This window comes from Bombina bombina, chromosome 4 (genome assembly GCF_027579735.1).
Source record: "Bombina bombina isolate aBomBom1 chromosome 4, aBomBom1.pri, whole genome shotgun sequence".
NCBI lineage: Eukaryota > Metazoa > Chordata > Amphibia > Anura > Bombinatoridae > Bombina > Bombina bombina.
The window spans coordinates 755,469,454-755,493,273 of NC_069502.1; the positions used below are offsets into that span (position 1 = coordinate 755,469,454).

General features: G+C 39.1%; 1 protein-coding gene across 1 annotated transcript in view; it reads right to left on the reverse strand.

Annotated features, from left to right (window-relative positions):
* Nucleotides 1-1,344: 1,344 nt before the first annotated feature.
* Nucleotides 1,345-23,820, reverse strand: part of LOC128657819 (histone-lysine N-methyltransferase SMYD3) — a 336,343-nt gene continuing 313,867 nt past the window's right edge. Inside the window, exons 4-6 of the mRNA XM_053712236.1 lie at nucleotides 7,609-7,666; nucleotides 1,440-1,576; nucleotides 1,345-1,353 (exon numbers count right to left, since the gene is read on the reverse strand). Of these exons, the coding sequence (XP_053568211.1) occupies nucleotides 1,345-1,353; nucleotides 1,440-1,576; nucleotides 7,609-7,666 (204 nt within the window). The remainder of the gene's footprint in view (nucleotides 1,354-1,439; nucleotides 1,577-7,608; nucleotides 7,667-23,820) is intronic.

The following is a 23,820-nucleotide window of genomic DNA, read 5'->3' on the forward strand; positions in this document are numbered from 1 at the left end:
GTATTTTGTTAAAGACAATTACAATTGAATTTAGAATAAAGTTAGTTTATCATTGTTATACCTTCTATAATCACCTCTAGAAACAAGTTACCTATCTCCTTATTAAAATTGAAATGTATACTGCTAAATAAATGAACATTTGTAGGGGTCAACAAAGAACAATATAAATGTATTCTAGTCTACATCTTTTTCCCCAGGGGGCCCATTTATCAAGCTCCGTAAGGAGCTTGTGGGCCCGTGTTTCTGGCGAGTCTTCAAATTCGCCAGAAACAGCCGTTATGAAGCAGCGGTCACAAAGACCGCTGCTCCATAACCCTGTCCGCCTGCTCTGAGCAGGCGGACAAGAATCGCCGGAATTCAACCCGATTGAGTACAATCGGGTTGATTGACACCCCCTGCTGGCGGCCCATTGGCCGTGAGTCTGCAGGGGGCGGCGTTGCACCAGCAGCTCACAAGAGCTGCTGGTTCAATGCTGAATACGGAGAGCGTATTGCTCTCCACATTCAGCGATCTATGTCGGACCTGATCCGCACTGTCTAATAAATATGCCTCCAAGTATCAATTTTAAACAATATGCACTTACATCCAGAATAGCCATTATATTTTTGTATTATTTTATTAATGGTCACTTTTTTTGTTTTGTTTATGAATGGTAAATTAAAATGTAGTCATGAAAGTACTGCATTCTTGGTATAAACAAACACACAAACAAATGCAATAGTTGTAGAATACACTACAGTATTGTTTTATGGAACTAACTTTATTTGCAATAAATAGTTTTCCTTTTCCAAATGACATTCATTTAAAAACCAAGAAGAGCAATTTTCCAAGGTGAAAATGTAATTATCAGTGCATGAACATTTTAACTGCACTCTGAATGAATTCATTTGGTATGGGAAATATGAAATCTGAGGACGCAGGATTCAGTTAGAAATATCCTTGCCTAATACGTCAAACTGAATAACACCTCTCAAAATAACAGTGTGAGATACATGATTTGTGACTGGTCTCATGAATACAAGAAACTTTATTTCACACAGCATAATGGAGTGTAATTATGTAATTTTCAAATTGAAGATTTTACCTACAGCATCAATTACTTCATCTTTTGGCAACTTTTGTAAAGAATTCCCACTTCCTCCATAAACTTTGACTACTATAAACAATTCTAGTAGTTCTCATAATTAAAAGAAAATTATTTTCCCACAATTAATCCTATTATATGCCACTGTCGTTAGCGGGGGAGCACAAATTAATAATTAAATCAGGGGAGGCGTCTACTACTAAAACAAATTACAACTCTTACTCAAAACACACCTTATATTATGGTTTTACGGGCAAGATTCACGCTGTCTGGATTTCAAAACATCAAACAATAAAAAGCATCACAACAAACCACAATTAATAGCTTTTATTATGAATTCCAATTTGGCACTTACTTTGCCGAAGTACTCAAGAATGTTGAAACCGGGTGGCAGCTGGGATACATCCTGAATTTCCTTCTTCAAGTAGAGCTGTAATGTAGTAGCAAGATGCCCTAGGCCTTCCTTGATATCTTGACTTAGTTCTTTGATATCTGAAAATAAAATAATAAAACAGGGTTTGGAATTGGAAGAAGACAAGGTTATCTAATTAGTGGTAGAAGTAAATTAATATTTTATGTATTTTTTTCTACAAATACAGATGTGCAGAGTCAAGCAACCCCAACCAGATGTAATACAGACAATGTATAAACATAATTAATCATACCGTTTGACAGACATATGGCCCATAAGCACAAAAGTATTCATATGAGACAGGTGCTTTAATATCATTTGAACTTGAAATATGAGATTTTAAGAGTTGAACATCTGTGAATGCAAAACTAGTATTCTTTATAAGTGTCTATATGGTTTTCCCTGGTCACTTGTTCTTTTATGTGAATGCTGTATGTTAAATAAAATTGCTTTGGTCTACAAAACAACCAGATGATTAAAAATATAACGTCCCTATGACACTTAGGAACCCTTATCAAAGGTGTTCAGTTGTGAATCAATAAAAAGGTATAGTTACATGATTTAAAACTTCTTTTGTGTAGAGTTTGAAAGCTTCAAAGGCACCATTGACATTGGTGCTTTCCACTGCTTTCCAAATGCTCTGTCCAGTATTGGTTAGGGATTTTGCATAGTCACACACATACCTCCAGAGCTGTATTGTGGAGTAATTGGAGTTGGTGATAAATATCAGAGGAAGAGGTGCCTCTTGTGCTTTCAAACTAAGTTTTGTACACAGATAAGATTATTGTTAAAGGGACACTGAACCCAAATTTTTTCTTTCGTAATTCAGATAGAGCATGCAATTTTAAAGGGACAGTCAAGTCCAAAAAAAACTTTCATGATTCAAATAGGGCATGTAATTTTAAACAACTTTCCAATTTATTTTTATCACCAATTTTGCTTTGTTCTCTTGGTATTCTTAGTTGAATGCTAAACCTAGGAGGTTCATATGTTAATTTCTTAGAGGGCGTTAGTTCATGTGTTTCATTTAATCCCCCTACACCGCCGCCAGCTATATTAAATTAATTAACCCCTAATCTAATCCCCCTACCCTGCCGCCACCTATATTAAATTATTTAACCCCTAAATTACTAAACTATCCCTACCACTAAACCTAAGTCTAACCCTACAAATAGCCCTGAAAAGGGCTTTTTGCGTGACATTACCCCAAAGTAAACTGCTCTATTGCCAGCCCTTAAAAGGGCTTTTTGCGGGGCATGCCCCAAAGAATTCAGCTCTTTTACGAGCCCTTAAAAGGGCTTTTGGCGGGGCTTTGTCACAAAGTAAACAGCTCTTTTGCATCTAATCTAAATCCTCCTACACCGCCGCCACCTATAATAAATGTATTAACCCCTAATCTAATCCCCCTACACCGCCGCCACCTATATTAAACACATTAACCCCTAATCTAATCCCCCTACACCGCCGCCAGCTATATTAACTATATTAACCCTAATTATATTAGGGTTAATATAGTTAATATCGTTATTATATTATATATATATTAAGTATAATAACCCTATCTAACTCTAACATCCCTAACTAAACTCTTATTAAAATAAATCTAATATTAATATTATTAATTAAAATATTCCTATTTAAATCTAAATACTTACCTATAAAATAAACCCTAAGATTGATTGTGTAAGTGTATTTGTAACTTAGGTTAGGATTTATTTTACAGGTAAATTGGTAATTATTTTAACTAGGTAGCTATTAAATAGTTATTAACTCTTTAATAGCTATTGTACCTAGTTAAAATACCAAGTTACCTGTAAAATAAATATAAACCCTAAAATAGCTACAATGTAATTATTAATTTTATTGTAGCTATCTTAGGGTTTATTTTATAGGTAAGTATTTAGATTTAAATAGGAATATTTTAATTAATAATATTAATATTATATTTATTTTAATAAGAGTTTAGTTAGGGATGTTAGAGTTAGATAGGGTTATTATACTTAATATATATATATAATATAATAACTATATTAACCCTAATATAATTAGGGTTAATATAGTTAATATATATAATATAATAACTATATTAACCCTAATATAATTAGGGTTAATATAGTTAATATATATAATATAATAACTATATTAACCCTAATATAATTAGGGTTAATATAGTTAATATAGCTGGCGGCGGTGTAGGGGGATTAGATTAGGGGTTAATACATTTATTATAGGTGGCGGCGGTGTAGGGGGATTTAGATTAGATGCAAAAGAGCTGTTTACTTTGTGACAAAGCCCCGCCAAAAGCCCTTTTAAGGGCTGGTAAAAGAGCTGAATTCTTTGGGGCATGCCCCGCAAAAAGCCCTTTTAAGGGCTGGCAATAGAGCAGTTTACTTTGGGGTAATGCCACGCAAAAAGCACTTTTCAGGGCTATTTGTAGGGTTAGACTTAGGTTTAGTGGTAGGGATAGTTTAGTATTTTAGGGGTTAATTAATTTAATATAGGTGGCGGCGGTGTAGGGGGATTAAATTAGGGGTTAATAATTTTAAAATAGATGGCGGCGGGGTAGGGGCTCACTTTAGGGGGTTATAGATTTAATATGGCTGGCGGCGGGGTCCGGGAGTGGCGGTTTAGGGGTTAATAACTTTATTAGCTGGCGGCGGGGTCCGGGAGCAGCGGTTTAGGGGTTAATAACTTTATTAGCTGGCGGCGGGGTCCGGGAGCGTCAGTTTAGGGGTTAATACATTTTTATTGTTAGGATAGTGAGGGGGGATAGCAGATAGAGGGTTAGACGTGTCTGGCTATGTTTGGGAGGCGTGTTAACAGTACGGGTGATTCTATAACTTTAGTCAGGTTTTGTAGGCGCCGGCAGTTTCTAAAGTGCCGTAAGTCACTGGCGACTCCAGAAATTTGTACTTACGCAGATTTCTGGACATCGCTGGTTTGTGAGACTTACGGCACTTTAGCATCTGACGGCGCCGTATATAGGATAGCTCGAGTTGCGAGCTGAAACTGCGGGCGGCGGGGGTTCCCTCGCTTGCGCCGCAAACTACGCCGTATATCGGATCGCGCCCCTGATGCTCTATCATTTGTGCCCAAATTGCATTAAACATAGCATAAGTAAGTCTTCCTACACTATACACACCATAAAAAAATGAAAATATTTATTACCAAGATAGAGGCAGCACTGGGTGAGACAACTCACTGGTCAAAGCTAATTTGATGGCCATAAACAGAAAAAAAAACAGAAATAATTCTGTGGTTTAACAAGAGTTTTGAACACAAAATGGGACAGTCCTAACAATATGGTTATACTATATCTCTTGAATGGGGGCATTTGTAGGAGAATTTGAGAGGCTACAAACATTTAAAATTTTGAGAAGCATTTTAACATTTAGCCTTTCTTATCAGGATACAACATATGTCTTAGCACTGTTGATTATTTTAATAAAATAAAAATGTCAGTGTACACAGTCTTGTTAATCAAGGCTGATTCATGGCCAGACCACCAACAAAGATAGTGGTGAAACAATTTCTTCACAAGAATGCAAACACACTGAAGAAATGACTCTTTGCTACAATGTAGAGTAGTGAGTGTACAGCCTGTATAACAGTGTACATTTGCTGTCCCCTCAAAATAACTCAACACACAGCCATTAATGTCTAAACCGTTGGTAACAAAAGTGAATACAGCCCTAAGTGGAAATGTCCAAATTGGGCCCAAAGTGTCAATATTTTGTGTGGCCACCATTATTTTACAGCACTGCCTTAACCCTCTTGGGCATGGAGTTCACCAGAGCTTCACAGGTTGCCACTGGAGTCCTCTTCCACTCCTCCATGATGACATCATGGAGCTGGTGGATGTTAGAGACCTTGCACTCCCCCATCTTCCGTTTGAGGATGCCCCACAGATGCTCAATACGGTTTAGGTCTGGAGACATGCTTGGCCAGTCCATCACCTTTACCCTCAGCTTCTTTAGCAAGGCAGTGGTCGTCTTAGAGGTGTGTTTGGGGTCGTTATCATGTTGGAATACTGCCCTGCGGCCCAGTCTCTGAAGGGAGGGGATCATACTCTGCTTCAGTATGTCACAGTACATGTTGGCATTCATGGTTCCCTCAATGAACTGTAGCTCCCCAGTGCCGGCAGCACTCATGCAGGCCCAGACCATGACACTCCCACCACCATGCTTGACTGTAGGCAAGACACACTTGTCTTTGTACTCCTCACCTGGTTTCCGCCACACACGCTTGACACCATCTGAACCAAATAAGTTTATCTTGGTCTCATCATACCACAGGACATGGTTCCATTAATCCATGTCCTTAGTCTGCTTGTCTTCAGCAAACAGTTTGCGGGCTTTCTTGTGCATCATCTTTAGAAGAGGCTTCCTTCTGGGACTACAGCCATGCAGACCAGATTGATGCAGTGTGCGGCGTATAGTCTGAGCACTGACAGGCTGACCCCCCACCCCTTCAACCTCTGCAGCAATGCTGGCAGCACTCATACGTCTATTTCCCAAAGACAACCTCTGGATATGACGCTGAGCACGTGCATTCAACTTCTTTGGTCGACCATGGCGAGGCCTGTTCTGAGTGGAACCTGTCCTTTGAAACCGCTGTATGGTCTTGCCCACTGTGGTGCAGATCAGTTTCAGGGTCTTGGCAATCTTCTTATAGCCTAGGCTATCTTTATGTTGAGCAACAATTCTTTTTTTCAGATCCTCAGAGAATTCTTTGCCTTGAGGTGCCATGTTGAACTTCCAGTGACCAGTATGAGAGAGTGTGAGAGAGATAATACCAAATTTAACACACCTGCTCCCCATTCACACCTGAGACCTTGTAACACTAACGAGTCACATGACACCGGGGAGGGAAAATGGCTAATTGGGCCCAATTTTGATATTTCCACTTATGGGTGTACTCACTTTTGTTGCCAACAGTTTAGACATTAATGGCTGTGTTATTTTGAGGGTACAGCAAATTTACACTGTTAAACAGGCTGTACACTCACTACTTTACATTATAGCAAAGTGTAATTTATTCAGTGTTGTCACATGAAAAGATATAATAAAATATTTTAAAAAATGTGAGGGGTGTACTCACTTTTGTGACATACTGTATATAAGATATTTTAAGTTAAGAAATTATAACAAACGAAAAAATTTTGCTCACATTAATGAAAAAATTTGAAAGATAGAACATAACACAAGATTAAGGGAGGATTTTTTTGTTAAAGGGACATGAAACCCAATTTTTTTCTTTCATGATTTAAAAAGAGTATGCAATTTTAAACAACGTTCCTAAATACTTCTATTATCTAATTTGCTTAATTCTCTTGATATCCCTTGTTGAAAAGCAATCCTAAATAGGCTCAGTAGATGCTGATTGGTGGCTGCATATAGATGCCTTGTGTGATTGGCCCACCCATGTGCATTGTTATTTCTTCAACCAAGGATATCTAAAAAAGGAAGCAAATTAGATAATAGAAGTAATTTGGAATGTTGCTTAAAATTGTATTCTCTATCTGAATTATGAAAGAAAAAAATTGGATTTCGTGTCCCTTTAATTTATAATGTCTACCTCTTCAGTTAACAGAAGCAAGATATACCCCAGTGCTGAAAGACATTGAAAGGTCACAATTAAAATGTGCATGGGTTTATTTAACTTTTTAAATAAAATCATTTATACAATATATTTCCATTACAAAAGATCTAGTAAAAGTTATTACTGTTTTCAGCTGAAAATGCGCATCTGCTGCGAGCGCCTGCGCACCAGTACTCCTACGCTACATGATCTGAGAGTGTTAGCAGTGACACATATGAAGTTTTAACTGACACAATACAGACCACTGCTAGCTATCTGAGCGGGCATGGTGTTTGAATTCTAAGCTAGTCACACACAGCATATTTGCATATGCCACTGAAACAATAAGACTTTACTTGAAGCAATTTCCTTATTTTAATTTTGAACTTTCTATCCCTTTTAGAAAATACAATGAGCTGCCACAAAAAGTGTGAGAGAAAAGCATAGTTGATTCTACCGATTTTCAATAAATAAATCTTTCTACGGTTTATAGAACATTGAAAATACAAATGTATCAAAAAGCTTTACTCACGAGATTCAAGATCATATATGGAATACAGGTCTTCTGAAGGGCAGACGGGTTGCTGTAGCTGCATAGAGAAATAAAGACAAGTGCTCAACAAATAACACCAGATTAATGACCAGGATTTAAATTGAAAGTGCCTTTTCAAAAAAAATTCTAAAGTGATAATCTAGTAATTATGCATTTCATATGCACTTGAAAGAAGTGTCATTTTTCCTCTGGGATAAGGTGTACTTCCTTATTTTGAAAGTTCAAAAGACACTGCTGGCTCCACCAGTTTCCTCAGCAAAAATACCACCAAGGGAACAAAGCAAATGTAATGATTAAAGACAATTGGAAATTTGTTTAAAATTGCATGCCCTATCTGAATCATGAAAGTTTATTTTGACTAGACTGTCCTTTTAAGATTGTGACCCCCTTGTCTTGGCATTTATTTTTATAATATATGAAGTCCCTTCATCCATTTGAAGGTCTCTATCATGTCAACTCTTTTCCTTCTCTCCTCTAAACTATACATATTTAGATCATATGTCTTTCTTTTATATTTTGGACCATGTACCAGTTTAGTAGCCCTCCTTTGGATGGTATCTAGTTTATATATTTATAAACTATAAAATATATATTTATGAGCCTTAACTAGTGATCTGAAAAGTGGCAGAAGTGCATTGCTATTTCTGCTACTAATACCTCTCCCAATACAAAAAAGTATTCTACTGGCCATACCGGCTGCAGTGCTGCATTGTCTACCGAATTTTAAATAAACTGAAAAAACTAAATTTATGCTTACCTGATAAATTTCTTTCTTTTGCGATGTACCGAGTCCACGGATTCATCCTAACTTGTGGGATATTGTCCTTCCTGACAGGAAGTAGCTAAGAGAGCACCACAGCAGAGCTGTCTATATAGCTCCCCCCTTAACTCCACCCCCCAGTCATTCGACCGAAGGCCAAGGAAGAAAAGGAGAAACTATAAGGTGCAGAGGTGACTGAAGTTTACATAAAAAATACTATCTGTCTTGAATAGACAGGGCGGGCCGTGGACTCGGTACATCGCAAAAGAAAGAAATTTATCAGGTAAGCATAAATTTTGTTTTCTTTTGCAATATGTACCGAGTCCATGGATTCATCCTAACTTGTGGGATACCAATACCAAAGCTTTAGGACACGAATGAAGGGAGGGACAAGACAGGAACCTAAACGGAAAGCACCACTGCCTGCAAAACCTTTCTCCCAAAAATAGCCTCCGAAGAAGCAAAAGTATCAAATTTGGAAAATTTGGAAAAGGTATGAAGCGAAGACCAAGTCGCAGCCTTACAAATCTGTTCAACAGAAGCATCATTTTTAAAAGCCCATGTGGAAGCCACCGCTCTAGTGGAGTGAGCTGTAATTCTTTCAGGAGGCTGCTGTCCAGCAGTCTCATAAGCCAAACGGATGATGCTTTTCAGCCAAAAGGAAAGAGAGGTAGCCGTAGCCTTTTGACCTCTACGCTTTCCAGCATAGACAACAAACAAAGAAGATGATTGGCGAAAATCTTTGATTGCCTGCAAATAAAACTTCAAGGCACGAACCACTTCCAAGATGTACAACAGACGTTCCTTGTTAGAAGAAGGATTAGGACACAGAGAAGGAACAACAATTTCCTGATTGATATTCCTGTTAGAAACAACCTTAGGGAGGAACCCAGGTTTGGTACGCAAAACCACCTTATCAGCATGGAAAACAAGATAAGGCGAGTCACATTGTAATGCAGATAGTTCAGAAACTCTTCGAGCTGAAGAGATAGCAACTAGAAACAGAACTTTCCAAGATAGAAGCTTAATATCTATGGAATGCATGGGGTCAAACGGAACCCCCTGAAGAACTTTAAGAACTAAATTTAGACTCCATGGCGGAGCAACAGGTTTAAACACAGGCTTAATTCTAACTAAAGCCTGACAAAAAACCTGAACGTCTGGGACATCTGCCAGACGCTTGTGCAAAAGAATAGACAAAGCAGATATCTGTTCCTTTAAGGAACTAGCGGACAATCCTTTCTCCAATCCTCCTTGGAGAAAAGACAAAATCCTAGGAATCCTGATCTTACTCCATGAGTAGCCTTTGGATTCGCACCAAAAAAGATATTTAAGCCATATCTTATGATAGATCTTCCTGGTGACAGGCTTTCGAGCCTGAATCAAGGTATCTATGACCGACTCAGAGAAACCTCGCTTTGATAAAATCAAGCGTTCAATCTCCAAGCAGTCAGTTGCAGAGAAATTAGATTTGGATGCTTGAATGGACCTTGAATCAAAAGGTCCCGTCTCAGTGGCAGAGTCCATGGTGGCAGAGATGACATATCCACCAGGTCTGCATACCAAGTCCTGCGTGGCCACGCAGGCGCTATCAAAATCACTGAAGCTCTCTCCTGTTTGATTCTGGCAATCAGACGCGGAAGGAGAGGGAATGGTGGAAACACATAAGCCAGGTTGAATGACCAGGGTACTGATAGAGCATCTATCAGTACTGCCTGAGGATCCCTTGACCTGGATCCATAACGAGGAAGTTTGGGGTTTTGATGAGACGCCATCAGATCCAATTCTGGTGTGCTCCATAGCTGAACCAGTTGAGCAAACACCTCCGGATGGAGCTCCCACTCCCCCGGATGAAAAGTCTGACGACTTAGAAAATCTGCCTCCCAGTTCTCCACCCCTGGGATATAGATCGCTGATAGATGGCAAGAGTGAACCTCTGCCCATCGGATTATCCTGGAAACTTCTAACATCGCCAAGGAACTCCTTGTTCCCCCCTGATGATTGATATAAGCAACAGTCGTGATGTTGTCCGACTGAAACCTGATGAATCTGGCCGAAGCCAGCTGAGGCCACGCCTGAAGAGCATTGAATATCGCTCTTAATTCCAGAATATTTATCGGTAGGAGGGCCTCCTCCCGAGTCCACAAACCCTGTGCTTTCAGGGAATTCCAGACTGCACCCCAGCCCAGTAGGCTGGCGTCCGTCGTCAAAATAACCCACGCTGGCCTGCGGAAACACTTTCCCGTGGACAGGTGATCCTGTGACAACCACCAAAGAAGAGAGTCTCTGGTCTCTTGATCCAGATTTATCTGAGGAGATAAATCTGCATAATCCCCATTCCACTGTTTGAGCATGCATAGTTGCAGTGGTCTGAGATGCAAGCGAGCAAACTGAACTATGTCCATTGCCGCTACCATAAGTCCGATTACCTCCATACACTGAGCCACTGACGGCCGAGGAATGGAATGAAGAGCTCGGCAGGTGGTTAAAATCTTTGATTTCCTGACCTCCGTCAGAAATATTTTCATGTCCACCGAATCTATCAGAGTTCCCAGGAATGGAACTCTTGTGAGAGGAATAAGAGAACTCTTTTTCACGTTCACCTTCCACCCATGAGATCTTAGAAAGGCCAACACTAAGTCCGTGTGAGACTTGGCAAGTTGGAAAGTCGACGCTTGAATTAAGATGTCGTCTAGATAAGGCACCACTGCTATGACCCTCGGCCTTAGGACCGCCAGAAGGGACCCTAGCACCTTTGTGAAGATTCTTGGCGCCATGGCCAACCCGAAGCGAAGAGCCACAAACTGGTAATGCCTGTCTAGAAAGGCAAACCTGAGGAACTGGTGATGATCTTTGTGGATAGGAATGTGTAGATACGCATCCTTTAGTTCCACTGTAGTCATATACTGACCCTCTTGGATCATTGGTAAAATAGTCCGAATGGTCTCCATCTTGAAGGATGGAACTCTTAGGAATTGGTTTAGGATCTTGAGATCTAGAATTGGTCTGAAGGTTTCCTCTTTTTTGGGAACCACAAACAGATTGGAGTAGAAACCTTGCCCCTGTTCTGTTTTCGGAACTGGGCAGATCACTCCCATGGTAAAAAGGTCTTCTACACAGCGTAAGAACGCCTCTCTTTGTCTGGTTTACAGACGATTGAGAAATCTGGAATCTCCCCCTTGGAGGAGAATCCTTGAAATCTAGGAGATACCCCTGGGTTACAATTTCTACGGCCCAGGAGTCCTGAATGTCTCTTGCCCAGGCCTGAGCAAAGAGAGAAAGTCTGCCCCCTACTTGATCCGGTCCCGATCGGGGGCTACCCCTTCATGCTGTCTTAGTGGCAGCAGCAGGCTTTTTGGCCTGTTTACCCTTGTTCCAAGCCTGGTTAGGTCTCCAGGTTGGCTTGGATTGAGCAAAGTTCCCCTCTTGCTTTGCAGCAGGGGAAGAGGAAGCGGGACCACCCTTGAAGTTTTGAAAGGAACGAAAATTATTTTGTTTGGTCCTTGTCTTATTTGACTTATCTTGAGTGAGGGCATGACCCTTCCCTCCAGTGATGTCTGAAATGATCTCTTTCAGTGCAGGCCCGAATAGGGTCTTACCTTTGAAAGGGATGGTCAAAACCTTAGATTTAGATGACACATCAGCTGACCAAGACTTAAGCCATAACGCTCTTCGCGCTAAAATGGCAAAACCTGAATTCTTTGCCGCTAACTTAGCAAGATGAAAAGCGGCGTCTGTAATAAAAGAATTAGCCAACTTAAGGGCCTTAATTCTGTCCAAAATATCATCTAGTGGGGTCTCCATCTGAAGAGCCTCTTCTAGAGCCTCAAACCAAAAAGCAGCTGCAGCGGTTACCGGAACAATGCACGCTATAGGTTGAAGAAGAAAACCCTGATGAACAAAAATTTTTCTTTAGGAGACCCTCTAAATTTTTATCCATAGGATTAATGAAAGCACAACTGTCTTCAATAGGTATAGTTGTACGCTTAGCCAGAGTAGAAATAGCTCCCTCCATTTAAGAACATTTTCTTAAAAACAGGAGGGGGAGCGAACGGAATACCTGGTCTATCCCACTCCTTAGTAACAATGTCCGAAATCCTCTTAGGGACCGGAAAAACATCAGTGTAAACAGGAACCTCTAAATATTTGTCCATTTTACACAATTTCTCTGGAACGACAATAGGGTCACAATCATCCAGAGTAGCTAAAACCTCCCTGAGCAATTAACGGAGGTGCTCTAGCTTAAATTTAAATAGCATCATATCTGAATCTGTCTGAGGGAACATCTTTCCTGAATCAGAAATCTTTCCCTCAGACAGCAAATCCCTCATCCCTACCTCAGAACATTGTGAGGGAATATCGGATACGACTACTAAAGCGTCAGAAGGCTCAGCATTTGTTCTTAACCCAGAGCTACTGCGCTTCCCTTGCAGTTTAGATAAAACCTCTGTGAGGGTAGTATTCATAACTGAAGCCATATCTTGCAAGGTGAACGAATTAGATGCACTAGAAGTACTTGGCGTCGCTTGTGCGGGCGTAACTGGTTGTGACACTTGGGGAGAACTAGATGGCGAAACCTGATTTCCTTCTGTCTGAGAATCATTTAATGCCAAATTCTTAGAAGTCAAAATATGCTGTTTGCAATTTATAGACATATCAGTACAATTGGGACACATTCTTAGAGTGGGTTCCCCAATGGCTTCTAAACAAATTGAACAATGAGTTTCCTCAGTGTCAGACATGTTTAACAGGCTAGTAATGAAGCAAGCAAGCTTGGAAAACACTTTATTTAATGAAAAAAACACAATTTGCAAAAACGGTACTGTAGCTTTAAGAGAAAGAAAGGCATACACAAACTGCAAAACAGGTTAAAATTGCTTCAAAAATTCCGAAATTTTAACAGTGTACCCACTAAGCTTTAGAAGGATTGCACCACAAGTAAAAAAGCAATAGACCCCCAAATGAAAAAAACAGATTGATAATTGTCTAAAACCAGTTAAAACCCCCTAAAGTACCTTGCCACAGCTCTGCTGTGGCCATACCTGCCCTTAGGAAGCGATTATATGGGGTTTAAAGCTTTAATTAGTCCCTCAGAAGACTATCAGGAGCTCAGGAGAAGTTGCTTGCTGCTTGTAAATGCGCAACTGAGGCGTGAAAATAGGCCCCGCCCACCTCACTCGATGTTGCTGGGGCCTACACAAAACTAACAAACCCTGCCTGAAAGCCATGTGGGTTATAAACAACCCCAAAGAACCCTCAAGCAAATGTCCCATAAAACAGAAAATGTTACTCCCAGACACAAAAACGTTTGTCCCAAATTCACATAACAAACTGAGTGCCCACAAAAAATTAACCCTTTATGCAAGCTAGTAAAAACCTCTGATAACACTAGGATTACTGCTTACCCTTCCCCTAATGGGGACACTGTCAGCCTTTCTGAGTTAACACAGTCTCTGCAGAAAATATGACTGAACATACCTCATTGCTGTATAGCAAGAAACCGTTCCTCACACTGAAGTTTTCCTGTACTCCTCAGCTCATGTGGGAACAGCAGTGGACCTTAGTTACAAATGCTAAGATCATCATCCTCCAGGCAGAAATCTTCATCTATGTCCTGCCTGAGAGTAAATAGTACAACACCGGTACCATTTAAAAATAACAAACTCTTGATTGAAGATAAAATAAAAACTAACAGTTTAACACCTCTTCTTTTTACCCTTCCAGCTTAGAGCCAGCAAAGAGAATAACAGGGGGGAGCTATATAGACAGCTCTGCTGTGGTGCTCTCTTTGCTACTTCCTGTCAGGAAGGACAATATCTCACAAGTTAGGATGAATCCGTGGACTCGGTACATCTTGCAAAAGAAAACACAATTTATGCTTACATGATAAATTAATTTCTGTCGTGGTGGTAAGGTTCCATTACTCCTGGGAATTACCTTACCTGCCCCTAGGAGGAGGAAATATTTCAAGAAATGCTTGCTTATTAAGCATACCCACTTAAGGGCTAGATTATGAGTGGTGCACTAACTGTAGCACAAGAGCGATATGGGGTATTTCTCGGCTATTATGAGTTGAAAGTAAACGCAATCAGAGCTCTGGTTAACTGTTACGCGAGACAAATAGTTTCACAAAACACATCAGAAATACATTTAAAGGTACAGTTACACTCAAAATAACACAAGCTAATAAAAATATTGTAAAAAATTGCATTAAAAAGTTATAAGGGCTCAAAGATATGAGGTCTCCGTGTTTAAAAAAAAAAAAAGGCATGCGAAGGGCTTTAACATAGAGATACATACATATACATGTCTAAAGATATATATATATATATTTATATATGTGTGTGTGTCTGTGTTTATATCTGTGTACACTTTATGTGTTTTACTGTGTATGTACAATACATATTTCACATTCCAATGTTCTTCACTTACAGGATAATGTACTATTTATTGTAAAAACATATTTCTATATATCTAAATATACCTATACCTGTATGTATATTCCTATAGATATATATGTATTTTACATTACACACACACACACACATTTATATATATATATATATATATATACATAGATAGATAGATAGATAGATAGATAGATAGATAGATAGATAGATAGATAGATATGGGAATATATATTTAGCAATAAAAAGTACATTATTTTTATGTGAAGAACATAGGAATGTAAAATATGCGTAACGCACATCGGGGTTCGCAATTTAGGATTAAAGCAGTTGGGTAAGCGCACAGCTATGTTCAATGCATGTAATTGAAATATTGAATTTTTTTAAAAAAAATCATACATACTGTAATATATATATATATATATATATATATATATATATATATATATATATATATATATATAAAAGAAGAAAATAAGAAAGGCACTCTCTGTATGTTTAGTATAATAACTTTACTAAGATGAACGTTTTCGGGGTCACCCCCGTACTCAGACCTTACAAGACAAGTGATACAGTGAACTATTTAAATGTTTACCTGGTTACGATCCTGCCAGAGTCTGTGGCGTCCTCCTAGCGCAACTGCGCATGCGCAAGAGTAAGTACAGAGGCCCTGGAGGTTCAAAAGAGTCACCAAGTCAAACGAAAAATGTGAAAAATAAAAACATTGTAACATAAATTTTAAAAACACAGAGCACAAGATCACTGCAATGGTTACTTATCCTCAAATGCAAGTATCAGTACGTATACACGTATGATAAAAGAGAACTTTGAATGCTCATTGAATATGGAACACTCTACAAGAAACAACTTTTCAAGAACAGAATGGAAGGCCCTGAAGGGGTTAAAGGAAAATCATAAGTTGGTGATCCGCAATGCGGATAAGGGGGGTGCATTGGTCCTACAGGACTATAAGGACTATAGGGATGAAATAATATCACAGTTGGAGGACAAGAAGACATACCTTACACTAACACAGGATCCCACCTCTGATTTAAAAAAAAACATTGATAAATATCTTGATACACTATATTCAACTAATATTGTATCTAAAGCTACATATGAATTTCTGGTGGTTGATTTTCCGATAACTCCAATCATCTATACCTTACCCAAGGTCCACAAGGACCCGGTGAGGCCTCCAGGACGCCCAATTGTATCGGCAAGGGGATCGATACTTCAAACACTTGCGATATATGTGGATGACATCTTGCAACCATTTGTCAGGCAGATGGGTTCTTTTATTCTGGATTCTATAGAGATGGTGAAAATACTACGGGAGATTGAAGGATTAACTGATGATGATATGCTGGTTACCCTGGATGTAACAAGCCTCTATACAGTCATCCCGCATGAAGATGGTATGGCGGCGATCAAATCTACTCTCCTTAATTCCCCTTACGTTGGTCCACCTGTCGACGTGGTACTACAACTATTGGAGTATTGTCTTAAGATGAACTATTTCAAGTTCGAAACAAAATTCTATCTACAGATTTCGGGCACAGCGATGGGGTCCAATGTGGCCCCATCCTATGCCAATCTGTATATGGCGGAGTTTGAGACCCTGGGTACTACACTATTTAAAGATCCACGGGTATTATGTTTCCGTAGGTACATAGACGATCTATTCTTGATCTGGAGAGGGGACCAACAAGATCTAATCTCTTGGTTTAATGAACTGAACCAAACTAACAACAACCTCAAGTTCAAGATTACCCACAACAAACAAACAGTTGATTTCCTGGATTTAAGGATATACAGATTTGGTGATGGACTGAAGACTACACTATAGCAAAAACCCACAGATAGGAATTCAATCCTCCAAGGAACAAGTTGTCACCCACCATTTTTGAAAAAGGCTTTGCCCAAGTCACAGTTCAAGAGGGTAACACGAAATAATAGTGACCAAGAGAATAAATCATTACAACTTGAGGAGATGAGGATGAAATTTGAACAGCGGGGCTATAATAGACAACATCTGAACGTGGCTTTTCTGGAAGCTAATACTATTTCACAGAACGAGGCTCTAAAGAAAACGATACCTGAGACACCACCTAGGGAACGATTAATATTGACGACCACCTTCACTCCTGACAAAATTTCTCTACCGAATATACTACGAGAGCATTGGGATATTATTTCAACTAACAAAAGACTGCCTTGCGAGTCTATGGACTTACCGATTGTTGGTTATAGGACGGCAGCCTCCTTAAGAGATCATCTGATGCGACCCGATAACAGACTGAGCTATAAGTCTAAAACATGGTTAGACACCACCAAAAATGGGTGCTTTCGATGTAATGGATGCACCACATGCAGTGGGATGACCCAGAGTAAATTTTTCACACATCCGTGGACCAACAGAAAATTTACAATTAGACACAGAGTCACATGCACTACGAATTACATCATATACATGATCCACTGTCCATGTGGCAAATTCTATGTCGGTAAGACACAGGATGATGCCTGCACCAGAATGGCCAACCATAGGTCGGCCATTAGGGCAGCATTGGAGAATGGCAAATCCGACCAACCGGTAGCCAGACACTTTCTGCAGGCGAAACACAAAAATACTGATCTACGTTTCATTATCATTGATCATGTGCCACCCCTTGCAAGGGGTGGTGATAGAGGTAGGGTGCTATTACAGAGGGAGAGTCGATGGATTTTCAGACTTGACACTCTGGTTCCTAAGGGGCTTAATGTTCATTTTGACATGCAATGCTTTCTGTGAAATAGGTTATATTGAAGAAAATTTGTGTATCCTTAGAATTTCCTAAATCTAATTGTATCTAAATGTGAGATGGATTATGTAACATCAGGCATAGGTATATGCATAGGTGTTCCAATATACGGTACCGTATAGATTTATGAATTTGACAACTTACTATAATATACTGTTTTATTGAATGAGACTGGTACCTTTGATTATTTCAGGTATGAAGTTTTGTACCTTTGGCATAGTGGGGATACCAACATATTTGGATTATCCAGGATTGGATATGATTCTGATATAATTAAAAAGTATGCTGATTGTTGTTTGATTGTAGTTTGGTCTAGTGATATTAGTAAAAGTTGGCGTGGTAATCAATACTTGTTGGTATGTTTTGGACTGATGGCATAACATAGCATATGGTGATGTAATATGCAACAGTGGGATGAACTTGTTAATTACATTTTTCCTTTTTTCTTTTGGGTCCAGGTGTCTGGACACTAATCGCTTGGTATCTCATTGGTTTGAGATATGGTTTACTATACTATGCAGTATCTGTAGGATGACTGAAGATCCTGAAGATTTTGGAGTGCCAGGGGGACAGCATGTAATGCTGCATTGCCAGTGTTGTGGGGTCCAGGCCGACCTGATTACTGTGTGGTTAATATATTAATATATACCTATTTGGGTTTCAGAGTTAATTTTTCAGTATATAGGCAGTATAAGATGGCCGGATAACAGGTGGTTAACAGTGTGATTTTTCTAGCATGGTATCTATATATTATTGTTTATGGTTGCTTAGCAACAATAGTCAGTCTCCGCAATAGTGGTATTAGTTATTCGCGGGTTGAGTCAGCTTGTTTTGGAACAACCTGGTTTCCTTATGAGTATATGCTAACAGTGTGTTTTTACTAGCATTGTTTATGGTTGCTTAGCAACAGACGCCACAATAGCGGTATTAGTTATTTGCGGGTTGAGTTGGTTTGTAACATCTTGGTTTCCTTATGATTGTATATTGAGAGATTTTGCTGTCCTTATTAAGAGTGTCATGTGAGATCTTGACATCTCCTCTGCATGCAGCTACTCTGTCGATACAGCTGGACACCACATTCAAACACACAATATAACATCTAAGTCTACCAAATACATTTATAAATACAATTATGTCTATACCACATCAGTAACAATTTTTTCTATCAGTAACCATTGCAGTGATCTTGTGCTCTGTGTTTTTAAAATTTATGTTACAATTGCTGTTTTTATTTTTCACATTTTTCGTTTGACTTGGTGACTCTTTTGAACCTCCAGGTCCTCTGTACTTACTCTTGTGCATGCGCAGTTGCGCTAGGAGGACGCCACAGACTCTGGCAGGATCGTAACCAGGTAAACATTTAAATAGTTCACTGTATCACTTGTCTTGTAAGGTCTGAGGACGGGGGTGACCCCGAAAACGTTCATCTTAGTAAAGTTATTATACTAAACATACGGAGAGTGCCTTTCTTATTTTCTTCTTATATCAATGGTTTAAAGTGCACCCCGGAAGCTGGATTAAAGCAGTGAGTGTGGGATCCTGTCTGATATTTATATATATATATATATATATATATATATATATATATATATATATATATATATATATATTTATATATATTCTATTAATTATTTAGAATATTGTACAGTATGTATAATAATTTGAAATAATTTAAATTTGTTTTTAATATATTTTATTTAATATTTCAATAATGTGCATTGTAGATAGCACTTCTTCACGTGCACTTACCCAACAGCGTAAGTCCTAAATTGCAAACCCCAATGCGCGCTATGCATATTTTACATTCCTATGTTCTTCCCATATAAAATAATGTACTTTTTACTATTAAATATATATGTCTATATATATATCTGATACTTTTTATTTAAAATACATATCTATACCTATATATCTATAGGAATAGAGACACAGGTATAGGTTTATATAGAAATATGTGTTTACAATAAAAATGACATTATTCTGTATGTTAAGAACATTGGAAAGTGAAATATTAACTTGAATAAACGCGATTCTAAGTCCAACTCTGCATATGTTGGGGAGGTTTTCAACTCGTAATATGAGTGCAACCCAATGCACGCAAAAGGCCTTCGTCTAGCGATGTTAACACTCCACTTGTCATCTAGCCCTAAATGGGGTTAAAAATTGTAAGAAATAGTATACATGTGATTGCACTGAGGAATGGGGAACTAGTAAATAAATAAAAGGAATTATCAGGAAATATAAATGGAGTTTGAACATCGGCAAACAGAAGTGTGTTATCCTAAAATGTTTAATGCAGCATTTTTTCAAAGTCATTTTACTAAAACCCAGTGTAAAAATGTTGCACAGCTTTATAGCCCTGATCTACCCTTAGTGATAAAATATGTTTGAAAGGTTTTTTTAAACCCAGGTTAACTTATTTAAGGTTTGACTCTTTAGTCAAGATATACTGCATTAATGCAAGGAAACTACTTATAGATGATCAATTCTAACTTTAAGTCAGACGGAAATCCACAGCACACCTATAAAAAGCTACATGAAACCTCACATTAGATGCACATCGCCAGCAACCCCTTTAATAACATATCTTTGAAGAATAAGACTTCAGATGAAAGGCATGTCGAAGTAACCATTTTAAGAAACAGCATTTATACTTACTGATACATTTCTTTCTTTCAGGATGAGAAGAGTCCATAGATGTCCATAAAAGTGGGATATATTTCCTGCCACTAGGATTGGGGTAGCTTGTCACATGGGTTGTAGTTGCAGCAGTGAGTCAAGCAGTTCAATAATTATTTTGCTTAGGATGAGAGATGGAGGAGAGATGGTAAGCCTCTCTGAATAGATATGTTTTCAAGGAGCGTCTGAAGCTATACAAGGTTGGAGACAGTCTTATGGAGTAGGGTAGAGAGTTCCAGAGGACAGGAGCAGCACATGAGAAGTCTTGGAGACGGGAGTGGGACGTAGAGATAACAGGAGTGGAGAGACGAAGGTCACAGGTTGATCAAAGAGGATGGGATGGGGAATATTTCACGATGAGAGAGGAAATATAGTTGGGAGTTAGACTGTTGAGTGTTTTGTGTATTCTGGAGTGTATGGGGAGCCAGTGTTGAGACTGGCAGAGTGGAGCAGCTGATGTAGATCGGCAACTTAGGTGGATGAGTCTAGCAGAAGCATTCATAATAGATTGGAGGGAGGCGAGGCGGTGTTTTGGAAGGCCATTTAGAAGTAGATTGCAATAATCAATGCATGACAAAATGAGGGAATTAATTAGTATTTTTTTAGTTTTTTGAGTAAGGAAGGGATGAATTCTGGAAATGTTGCATAGGTGTGAACGGCAGGCTTTGGTAAGCGCTTGTATATGTGGGTTGAATGTGAGTTCTGAGTCAAGTGTGATCCCAAGACAGCAGACCTGGGGTGAGGTGTTGAGAATAGAGTCTCCAACCATCAGAGAAATGTCAGTTGTTGGATGTCTCGAAGAGGAGGGGGGGGAATAAGAAGCAGCTCAGTGTTGGACAGATTGAGTTAGAGGTAGTGTGAAGACAACCAAGAGGAAATTGCAGAGAGGCAGTTAGAATGTAAACAGGGAGAGATATCAGGAGAGGAAAGATAGATTTGGGTATCATACGCATATAAGTGGTACTGGAATCCAAAGGAGGCTATAAGTTTACCAAGGGAGGATGTATAAAGAGAGAAAAGCAAGGGACCCAAGACAGAGCCTTGCGGTACTTCAACTGAGAGAAGCATAGGATCAGACGATATGTTTTTAAAGGAAATTGAAAATGAGCAGTTTGAGAGATGTGAGGCAAACCAGGAGAGGGCTGTGTCTCGGATGCCAAATTAATGTAGTATTTTTATGAGGAGAGGATGGTTAACTGTGTCAAAAGCAGCAGACAGGTCAAGAAGAATTAGTAAGGAGTAGTGGCCTTTTGCTTTAGCCAATAACATATAGCCGAGAAGAGAGATAGAAAAGGTAGGAAAGACATAAAGCATGTTTAAGAGGTGCAAATAAGAACTATCACCCATCTACTAAAAATGCGGGCACATCCTTTAGCCTCTTGGAAAGTATAAATTCTGATTCCTTTCGTAAGATAAGGAGAGTCCATAAAATGTGGGATACAATACCCAAGCTGAGAGTCCATGTTAAGGATGGGTGGGACCAAATTATGGCAGTTCCTATTTGCTGGACACTGTGGCCTGAAGGACTTTCCTGCCAAAAGCAGCTTCGAAAGAAGCATAAATATCAAAATGCTAAAATTTAAAGAACGTATGAAGAGAAGGCCAAGTTACCGCCTTGCAAATCTGTTCCAATGAGGTGTCATTTTTGAAGGCCCAAGTAGTAGATACAGATCTAGAAGAATGAGCAGTTACTCTTTTTGGAGGCGGTTATCCAGCAACTAAGTAAGCCTTACAAATAGTCTGTTTTAGCCATGATGCCAAGGTCACCGCTGTAGCCTTTTGACCCTTTCTGGGACCTGAAAAGTGGACAAACAAACTAGAAGTCTGTCTAAAGTTTTTAGTAGCCTGAAGATAGAATTTAAAAGCTCTGACTACATCTTAATTGTAAAGTAGGAGATCCTTAGGGTTAGAAGGATTTGGGCAAAGTGAATGAACAAAAATTTCCTAATGAATATTTTCTGAAGACACTAAATCATATTTAGTCTGGAGGACCGCTTTATCTTAATGAAAAGCCAAGAAGGCATGATCAGAAGACAGGGCAGATAATTCAGAAACTATTCTAGTGGAAGAAATGGCTAGAAGAAAGAGAATCTTCAATGACTTTGAGTCTAAGAAGTGCATAGGTTCAAAGTAAGGACTTTAGTGAACAGAAAGAAACGGATTCAAATTCCAAGAGAGAGAAATAGTTCTAATAACAGTGCAAATTCTCACCAAGGCTTAGACAAGAATTTGAACATCAGCTAATTTGGCTAGTTTTCTGTGAAACAAAACTATTAGTGCAGAAATCTGACTCTTTAAAGAACTAGCTGAAAATCCCTTATCTAGTTTATCCTAAAGGAATTGAAAAATTCTAGGGATTGTAAAAGATTTCCAAGAGAAACCTCTAGTAAGTAATCTTTCCAAATCTTATGATCAATTTTTTACGTGACAGGTTTTCTGGCTTGCAGTAAAGTAGAGATAAGAGAATCAGACAAACCTGCTTTAGAGAACCTACACGCCATTCAATTTGAGATCCGGATGATACAAGGGTCCTTGAGAAAGCAGATAGAGCATCTATCATGTGAGCTCTTGGATCTCTTGACCTGGCGCAAGAAACTAGAAGTTTGTGGTTCAATTTGAACACCATGAGATCTATTTCTGGAAGATCCCACCTCAGGACTAATTGATCGAACACGTCCTGATGAAGAGACCATTCCCCTGGATGCACAGACTGACAACTTAGTTAATTTGCTTCCCAATTGTTCACTCACGAAATAGGGTGCCCAAGACAGAATGTAAGATAACATATATAACAGATAACATGCATAGCTAAGGGACTTCAAGTCCCTCCCTGATTGAGACTCCCAAACAGCGCCCCAACCCATCGGACATCCATCCATAGTGACTAAAGTCCAGATAGGCTGTAAAAAAGAAGCTCCATGGGTCAAATAGGGACTTTACCTCCACCATGAGAGATTGTTTGACTGAAGAACTGAGCCCTATTTGCTGTTCCAGATGGAAACAATCATTTGACCACTGTTAAAGCATGGACAATTGGAGAGGATGAAGATGAAAGCAAGCAAAAAGGTACCGCATCTGACGCTGCTACCATAAGACCCACTACTTCCATACATTGTGCTACAGATGGAGAATGAGCCATATGCAGGGAAAGACAGGTAGTCTGTGAGAAATAAGCGCATTTGAACCGAGTCTATTATCACACCCTGAAGAACCACCCTTGTGGCTAGTGAAAAGAACATTTTGGTGACATTGATTTCTCATCTATGTTCCTGAAGGAGATACCATTCTGTGGGTATAAGCAGACAGAAAAAGAGACAGAGCTTGGACCAATATATCGTCTAAGTACGGAGCAATGGAGATTCCCTGAGCTCTGATCACTCCTAAGAGAGCCCCTAATACCTCCCTGAAGATGCAAAGGGCCTTGGCCAGACTAAAAGGGAGGGCTACAAATTGGTAATGCTTGTTGGAAAAAAAAAACTTAGAAACTGGAAATGATCCTTGTGAATTGGAATATGCAGAAATGCATCTTTTATATCTTTAT